The 9424-nt window shown below is 42.4% G+C and overlaps 2 protein-coding genes across 2 annotated transcripts; one reads left to right on the forward strand and one right to left on the reverse strand.

Moving 5' to 3' along the window:
• Positions 1-3078: 3078 nt before the first annotated feature.
• On the forward strand, positions 3079-5564 carry GCK72_011065 (uncharacterized protein; the record flags this gene model as incomplete). Its single annotated transcript, XM_053728191.1, has 4 exons — positions 3079-3300; positions 3940-4104; positions 4153-4256; positions 5471-5564. The coding sequence occupies 4 exons, from the start codon at positions 3079-3081 to the stop codon at positions 5562-5564; spliced, it is 585 nt and encodes a 194-aa protein (XP_053587768.1).
• A 481-nt stretch (positions 5565-6045) lies between these two features.
• Positions 6046-8867, reverse strand: GCK72_011066 (uncharacterized protein; the record flags this gene model as incomplete). Its single annotated transcript, XM_053728192.1, has 4 exons — positions 6046-6256; positions 6750-6921; positions 7339-8532; positions 8738-8867. 4 exons carry the CDS (start codon positions 8865-8867, stop codon positions 6046-6048), a joined length of 1707 nt encoding a protein of 568 aa, XP_053587769.1.
• Between the last annotated feature and the right edge of the window lie 557 nt (positions 8868-9424).

Here is a 9424-nt window from a genome sequence, read left to right on the forward strand (position 1 = left end):
ACAAAAACAGCACGATGGCGAATATTTCCAGGGATCCATCCGTTGATCCACGATTCAGCACGAGGGCGATTATAGTCCAGGGATCCATATTTTGATCCACTAACAGCACGATGGCGTGTACATTTCAGCACGGGGCATGTACTTTTCCGGAGGTGTTCGAGAGACCTTCCTTTACCAGGGATCCATACTTTGATCCGCAATTTCAGAGGTTTACAAGACACCTTCTTTCTTCCGGAGGTTTACAAGAGACCGTCCATTTCCAGAGGTTTGCGAGAGACCGTCCATTTCCAGAGGTTTGCGAGAGACCGTCTGCTTCTCGGAGGTTTGCGAGAGACCTTCCGTTTCTTCCTGGAGGTTTGCGAGAGACCGTCCATTTCCAGAGGTTTGCGAGAGACCGTCTGCTTCTCGGAGGTTTGCGAGAGACCTTCCGTTTTCTTCTGGAGGTTTGCGAGAGACCGTCCATTTCCAGAGGTTTGCGAGAGACCGTCTGCTTCTCGGAGGTTTGCGAGAGACCTTCCGTTTTCTTCTGGAGGTTTACGAGAGACCTTCCGTTTCTTCTGGAGGTTTGCGAGAGACCGTCCAAGATTGCTTGTCGGAGACAGCTTGTTGCAGCACTGCTCCTGGTCCAGAATTGACTGCCGTCGAATTCTTAGACGTCACGATTTTCCCGATGTTTCGGAGACGTTGTAGTCTTTGCCATTGTTGTAGAAGACGTCCAGTGAGTGTGCATACTCACACTATCGACATCGCCAACTCCAGCAGTTGACAAATGAAGCGGCTTCGCGAATAGATTCGCTAACCTGATATGGTTTTGTTGGATGAAAATCCAATGCAGCACGAACACACTAATAGAGGCGATCGCGCAGGTTTCAGAACCCGCGTGTTTGATCCCCATCTAAAAGTTTCCAAGTCGATTGAAGGCGACTCCAAATTCGAAAACGTGTTCCTTGAGCATCGAAACCAACGATCCCAGCTTGCCGACGACCAAAACAGCTCTCTCCCGAATTGTTGCTCGTTCCATGGTTGTCACTCGATGACGGCATCCAGAAGATCCTTCGCGACGGGATTTCCAGAAAATTCCTCGAGAACCAGGAGCATGAAGAGTGTCGATCCGTGCTGACCGATTTGAGAGAATATCGGTCGAAAAACCGGGTTTTTGGGAAGGGGCAAATGGTTTGATAAAACAGTATTGTGAATTTATCAACCTGCACTCCTTCGACAGCGCACAGGTCTTAGAACCCGTGCTCACTGCTATCTAGGGAGCCGGCTACGAAAAGATACGTGACAGAAATTAACGTAGAGGCATACAATAGATAAACAGAGTCCTACGCCCTAATTCCCTACATGGATAATCTAAGCATCTAACACCTAACCTAACACAAAAGGAACTTAAACTAAACGGGCCCTGTCTAGAAAAAGAGAGTGAGAGGAGAGTAACAAAAGAGGATAAAATCGGGTTATGGTCCCGAGCCAGAGGCAAAATCAATAAAAGAGTAAGAAGAATACAAAGGGTGGGAAGCGTGGGTGGGTCTTTATAAGTTAATCTAAAAAAATTTAAGAAAAACCTAAGTCGCTGCTACCAGTAAGCAACGCAAGACTTTTATACTCAATTACTAGTTTATTAGTTACTCAATTGTTACAAGAGAAAGGGTGAAAGAGGGTTACAAAGAGAAATAGGGACTGGTGCAAGTTCACCCGTAAGAACTGCCTAGAGAGGGGGAATTCTCAGCTTATATAGCGGTGAAAAGGGGGCGGAGTTAGTAAATCCATAGGTTGGCGCCATGGCGGTTGAGCGCCAGGTCAAACAGTCCTCGTAGTGGCGGTGTGTCGTTGTGGCGGTGGCGGCGAGAGAGCGTTGGCGACGAGAGAGACGGCAGACACGACGACGGCGGCGATGACAGTTGCAGGCCTAGGAATTGTGGCGACGAGACTGTGAGCGGAGGCGAGCAGTTTCGACGCGAAATAATTGACTTCTGAAAGTGTCAAATTTGGTGAAACAACTGTGGGCTTTAGACAAAGAGCCGAGCAGGCCTAAGGGATTCATCCGAATACCTTACAATATGAGTGTCTTTTTGTCAATTTTTCCGCATGAAAAATTGAAAATTGAAAAAAATTTTGAAAATTTTTCTGAAAAATCCCATATCCCTGACAAGACGGGCCTGACGAACCGGCCCGTCATTTGACAAGTATGTTAAATCAACGAGTTAATCTTGAAGTTTTATGCTGCGCGTTAAAAAACGGTGCCGAACAAAAGACATGGCTGAGTGCGAAGTTCCAGTTTAGCGTGTGTTTTTCGTATCTTTTAATGAAAAACGCGACTCGGCCGGTAATTTCAAAACTTTTCGGTGCGGACCTTACGTCTCGCACCCCTGTGGAATTTCATCCGCACTTGCGTTTCCCGCGAATTTTTTTTGAAAATTCTTGATGGGACTCTATTTTTTCGCAGTACCATGGTACCCCTAAATATCTGTACCTAATTAAATTCCATTGGAAACCAAGAAACTTTATCAATATCAGAAATCTGCAAAACGCGTAGCGTACTTTGCGGAAATCACATAAATAGAAACTATTAAATCTAAAAAGCAATTGTCATATTCTAAAAGTGCACAACAATAGTGAAAAATCTCCCATCATTTTTCGACAAATCCCGTCTATCAAAGCATACAATTTTATTTTTTCTCGAGAACATTTTCATTTTTTTCATCAGAACTGACTAGTCAGAAGGTGAAATTCTGAGAAAAAGAAGCGGGTTTCTGATTAAAACACGAAAAAAACAAGTTGTGAGACAGACATTCTATTCAGTTTTCAGTTTTTCTTTCTTTTTTTCATTAAAAAAAAATTTCTCGTATGTCTGAAGAACACGATCACGAAGAAGAAAAACATTCGATATTCGGTCAAAAAGAATATATAAAATTTATATATCATTTTAATTATTTCTCTGCATATGCTATTATCAGTGCCATATATTGTATTCCTACTATCATAATCACTCTAAAAATGATCTATTTATATGTGAGAAAACACAAAGTTCTCAGTCAAAATAACCTGCATCCGGAGCTATTCCGTCAGTTTTTAATTATGCAAACACTGTGTCTATTGCACGTATTCATTGCTTTTTTTGTAATTCGTATCCCAGATACCGGATGGATGACGGTGTGGTGTGCATCCAGGAAGCCAGAGAGAATTCTGAAGGTCTTGATGTTCTTGAATTCTGGAATCATCTATTCGAAATACTTCTCGATTATTCTATTTTGTGTGATGAGAGTGTTTTTATTAACAACTTCGAGCTATCTGAAAGAGGTAAGGTTGTCAAGTAGGTTTCGTTTGTGCAATGGAACTATTTTAAATAATTTTAAACAAACGAGCCAATACCGCCTTCGGCTCGTTCAAGACGAAATCGATTTAACTCGCGTAATTTTTTTGGGGAAATTGATATTACTTTTAATGGATGCCTATTCAAAATACCCATCTTTTGAGCTATCAATCGCCTTTTCTGAAAAACGTTATGTAAGAAAAACCGTCGGTCCGGCTCGGTCCGGTTGGGAAGTATGATTTAAAAAAATTTTCTCGTACATTGCCAACCATAGCAGTGCGCCCCGTAAGGATGCGGAAACGCGCCCCGTCGCACAACGATTGGAACGGAAAAAAACTTAGCTGAGTTCCAAGGATTTTCACGTTTTTATGCCGTATTTTTCAATATATAACGCACCGCGCACGCAACGCTACTCGGAAAAAATTCAAATCTGTTCGTTGCGGACCTTACTCCTCGCGTGCTGTGGTCAACTTATGCTCTAATCCCGGCATCCTTACTATAACTATAAGGTTAGCTATAAGGATATTAATGTATTACAAATTGACTTGTCTCGAAACGTCGTAGTTGCGAAATGATTAAAGTTTATGTCTACCACACAGAAGTTTCAATCTTCCACTTATTTCCAGAAAGCAGGTTTCTACCTAACCTACCTGACTCCCTTCCTCATTTCCGTCGCCTTCCTCCTTGCTCTCCCACGGTACATGGAAAATGCTTCCTGTTCTCAACTTGGAGACCCATTTCCCCACGGAGCAATTATGGTCATGTCGTTGATTAGGCATAATGCGAAAATGGTTAGTAAATGATAATGCAGAAATATGTTTAGATGAAGAATTTTACAGCCCTTGTCGTTTATCATTGAAGTGGTTATAAACCCATTTGTGGTGATTACAATCAGTGTCTTGAACTTTATTATGTTTTTGAAATTGAGGGAGAGCCGACAGTTGTAAGTTATTCAATTTCAGTTTTTGTGAAATATAACAGTTAAAACGATAATGTATGTAAAGTTTGACAAAGAACTAATAGTAAGTAACGTTTAGTAAGATTCAATCATCTGGAAAGTAATGCCTTGTCAGCGGTACAAACTTTGATCTATTTTTTTTCGAATACCATGCCTCGAGGGAAAAACTTGAGTGCATATTTGGAATCCGCGTTTTATCAGCTTTCCAATGATATAGGTGACGTCCCATATCTCCAAACTGACACATAATTTTTGATTCAACAATTTTTCTGAATGTGAATAACTCTAAGGGATAGTTTTAGGATGGGTAAGTTCAAGAGAGGGATACACACAACACGCTCACGTTTTAAAGGAGGACTGAAGTATTTTTTCTAAACTTCAGATACCGATAGAAACTTTCATCGAGTATAAGCTATAAATTGCACTAAACGCCACAATTCCCGTTCTCCTTACCCAAAATGAACCTAGGTGGAAGAGTTTTTCCCAGGGTTGGGAAATTCCGGACCGGCCCGGGTTCAAAACATGTGCACAATTCCTTCATAATTTTTTTGAAATATTCATAAAAAGTAACTTTTTTTCAAAAACTATTCAAATTTCTACAGGAGCCGGGCCGGGCTGAGAGAAATTTTTCAGGAATTTCCCAACCCTGGTTTTTCCGAGTGACCGTGTAGTCCTCTCGGACAAGATTTCTGTTCAATTCCTAGCTTTCCCCGCATTTTTCAATAAACTTTAGTAGTTTTTTTCTACTTCTTCGAGATATGTTATGAAATGAAATTTTCTGTGCAACGAACGCTCGCCCAATTGCACACAAAAATTGAACGCAGCGTTAAAATGGGAGTGGAGGTGGCCACCGCGTGGGGGCGATCTTTCCTTGCACAGAAACATTTTATTTCATATTTAACATATCTTGAAGAAATTGAAAAATCTACTAAAGCTTGTTGAAAAAACGAGAAAACGAAGAATTGAGCAGAAATCTTGTCCGAGAGGACTACACGGCTGCGTGGGAAAACTCTTCCACCAAAGCTTATTTTGAGTCAGAACAGAACGGGAATTGTACCGTTTAGAGCGAATAAATAAATAAATAAATATGCGTCAATAATTAGAATTTCCTAGAATTGTCTGAAGTATCTGAATCTGCAATAAACCAAATATGGCATCAGTCCTCCTTTCCAAACTAACTCAAAAATAGTTTCATTCAGTGAATTTGCGATCCTTAATCCTCGCGATGCAATGAAAACTCTAGCAAGAAACCAAAAAGAAGTTAACGACACGATTAATGAACTGAATGAGTAATTAAAAGATTCTACCGTCTCTCTAACATCACCTACCCTCCTCTCTATTCTATCCTCATTTTCCCTCGAATAAAATGCATAATTTCCAGATCCCTGATAACAAGCCGTAAGCATGACTCAAAAGCGGAAAAAGTGTTTACCGTGACGATGGCTCTCCTCCTAATTCCAGTCATTATCAATGTCTCAATCGCTCTATTCGAATTCTTCGACGATTTTCTCTTCCATGTCTACCTGATCCGCCCGTATTCTATTGATGCTCAGGCACATGTTATCACTTGTTATTTCTATTTCACTCATCCATTTTTTAAGAAAAATCCTTTTTTTAAGAAAAAAGTGATAAATGTAGTGAGAGTGAAAAGTGTAACTACTAATTGATAAATATTTAGAAATATCTGGATATCTGGATAAACAGACAGAGGGACACTCTTACAGTAATCTTTATTACGAAATAAATAAATTAAAGTAGATCAAATCATGATCTACTATTTCTTCTTCAAATTCTTATTCGGTGTCTTCGTTCCCGTCTTTTTTCCATTCGTTTTCCCGCCCTTTTTCCCATTCTTCGCTCCTATTTTCTCCGTTTTTATCATATTCTTCACATGATTGAATGCCATGAATGATGCCACGTAAGCAGCTACACTCGTTGCCAGCAGGACGACACAGGTGCCCATTTCGAAGGCGAAGATCTTTTTTCTAAAAAAAATTATTGTGATTTTTGAAATTCAGCGTTGTGATAAACGTCGGGATATCAATTTTCATAAAGTTTCAGTCAATTTTCGCAAAGTTGTAAATTTAGGCTCCGCCCCTTTATTGCATGTTTGCCGCATAGTCTTCTAAAACTGTGTGTAAATAGATTTCATTTACATCAGTGCGTTGAGAAGGTTGAAAAACGCCGGGATATCAATTTTCAAAGTTTTTGAGTCAATTTTCGAAAAGTTAGCGAATTAGGCTCCGCCCCTTTATTGCATGTTTGCCGCATGAACTCCTAAATTTGCGAGAAATTAAAGTTTATGTGTATTAGTGTGTTGAGAATGTTGAAAAACGTCGGGAACTTCATTTTCATAAAGTTTGAGTCAATTTTCGGAGAGTTGGAAATTTAGGCTCCGCCCATTTTTGCATATTTGCCGCATAACTATTTCTAGAGTGTCAAGTACGCTCCTTCCTCTCAAATCAATTAATTTTTTACCTGAATTCCTCTTCATTTTTCTTCTCCTCAGGTGTCTGTTCCGTGCCCGTCAATGCTGCCGCTTCAGGAGCTGCCGGTGTGGTTTCAAGAGGGGTGGGCGGAGCTTCCGAGGCAGCGGTCGGTTGAGCAACTGGAGCTGTTGGATTGGGGATTGGTGGGAGACCGGGAGTCACTGGAAAAGTTGTAAAGTTATGAATTTAAAAATTTTTTTTAGATTTTTTAGTGAAAAATGTTTAACTTTGAGAGGCTGTCTTGGCACCCCTAATTGACCCATTACAAAAATATTAGATGGATTATACAGATCAAACCTAGAACTCTATTTTTGTAGTTGACAACTTTTTGTTAGCTCCGCCCACTTCTGAGATATGTGCGTCTTTAAAGATGAAACCTCCGCAAAGCACGCTTTTCTCACTGCCTGTTTCAAAGACGCATATCTCAAAAGTGGGCGGAGCTAACAAAAAGTTGTCAACTACAAAAATAGAGTTCTAGGTTTGATCTGTATAGTCCATACACAATCTGAGTGGGTGGGACTATCAGGGAGACCGTGACACACTTGGACATTTTCATCTGAAAATGGAGATTACTGTACCTAAGTTATCCGGGTCCTCTGTAGTCGGCTCATCGTCTTCTGGTGGTACTATAGTCGGCTCGTCAGTGTCCGTTGGATAGTCTGGTTCAGTTGTCGGCTCGGGAATGGGTGGTACTGTAACGACCTCCCCATTCTCGTCGGTTACTTCAGCGACGATAGTTGTGGGCTCATCGGTCACCAGATTAGGGTCTACTGTTGTGGGCTCTCCCGCTCCTGGCACTCCTCCTGGCACCGTTGTAGGCTCCTCCCCTGTATCATCGGTTACAGTACTTGCTTCTGTCACCACTACACCAATCGGATGCACAGTAGTCGGCTCTCCCGCTCCTGGTACTGTAGTATGCTTCTCACCGGTATCATCGATTACTGTAGTCGCTTCATCATTGGGTACTGTAGCTGCGTCGGTACTCACCACCACCTGATTAGGGTCTACTGTAGTTGGCTCGTCATCTGGAACTCCAGGTCCTGGCACATCATCGGTTACTGTAGTCGGCTCGCCACTGGGTTCTGTAAACGGTTCGGTAACTATGCCTATGCCACCGCTCGAATCTACAGTAGTCGGCTCTCCCGCTCCTGGCACGTCATCGATCACTGTAGTCGCTTCACCAGTGGGTACTGTAGCTACCATCGGATCTTCAGTAGTTATTGGTTCTCCGCCAGGCACCGCTACTGTAGTATCATCGGTTACTGTAGTCGCTTCTGACACCACTACACCAATCGGATCTACAGTAGTCGACTCTCCCGCTCCTGGCACCGTCGTAGACTCTTCACTGGTATCATCGGTTACGGTAGTCACCACTAAAACACGATTTGAATCTACAGTAGTCGGCTCTTCACCCGGAATTCCAGCGGGGGGTACTGTAGTTGCTTCGGTAGCAATCGGTTCTACAGTAGTCGTCTCTGGTATCGTTGTAGGCTCCTCGTCGTCGGTTACTGTAGTTGCTTCAGTCACCACTACACGACGATTCAAATCTACAGTAGTAGTCGACTCTCCCGCTCCTGCCACATCGGTTACTGTAATTTCGTTATCATTGTGTACTGTAGCAGGTACAACTTTACCATTTGGTTCTAGCGTGGTGATCTCCCCAACAGTGGTTACTGTAGTCGGTTCATCACTGGGTACTGTAGTTGCTTCGGTAGTTACGTCACCGTTCGGATCCACAGTGGTGCTTACTGTAGTCGGTTGATCGGTGGGTGCTGAAATTCAAATGTATTAACTCGGCACAGTTCTTACAAATGCGCTCCACCAAAATGCCCTTGAAAAAATGTCTCTTTGTCTCTGAGTCTCTCAATTTTGCACACTATTTTCTCCGGTTTCGATAGAGCGCGGTTGTAAGAAGCGTGCACAGAAAATGCGCTCTACTGAAAATAGTTTTGTGTTCGACAGAGCGCAGTTGCTCACCTTCTGACATCTCTGGGATTACTGTAGTCGTTGGCTCTTCAGATTTTTCATTGGTTACTGTAGTTGGGGATACTGTAGACATCGATATATCGGTTACGGTAGTTGCATTGGGTACTGTAGCTCCTCCCATAGGGAGTACTGTAGCTGAGAATTCGGTGGACGTGGATACTGTAGAATCTTCCGCTACCGTAGTCTCAGGAATCTCGGTTACTGTAGTAGTTTCCGTAGCATTCGGTACTGAAAAATTGGTCAATTAGACTCCGCCCACTTTCAGACCGCCTGAAAAAGTGGGCGGATCCTAAATTCTGGAATTTTTCAATGTTTTTGTGGGTTATGAAAACTATTCTTTCCTTTTAACAAGCTCCGCCCACTTTCAAGCAGTTTGACTGTGTACAAAAGTGGGCGGAGCCTCCCCTCTGAGGCTCCGCCCACTTTCAGATCAAGGGGGCGGGTCCTATTTTAGCTCCGCCCCTTTTGAGCTCCGCCCACTTTCATGCCACGCCGAAAATGTGCCAATTTCTGGGAAAATCATGTCCCGGGGGTTTCCGAGGATGCTGAATTCAAATTACCCGCCCATTTTAAGCCCCGCCCCTTTTCTGACCTCCAAACTGAGCATTGAATTGATGAAGAGAACAGAGAAGGAGAAGACATTGAGAAAATGGAAAAGACCTCATTGATATCTATCCG

This window comes from Caenorhabditis remanei, chromosome III, assembly GCF_010183535.1.
Source record: "Caenorhabditis remanei strain PX506 chromosome III, whole genome shotgun sequence".
Lineage (NCBI taxonomy): Eukaryota > Metazoa > Nematoda > Chromadorea > Rhabditida > Rhabditidae > Caenorhabditis > Caenorhabditis remanei.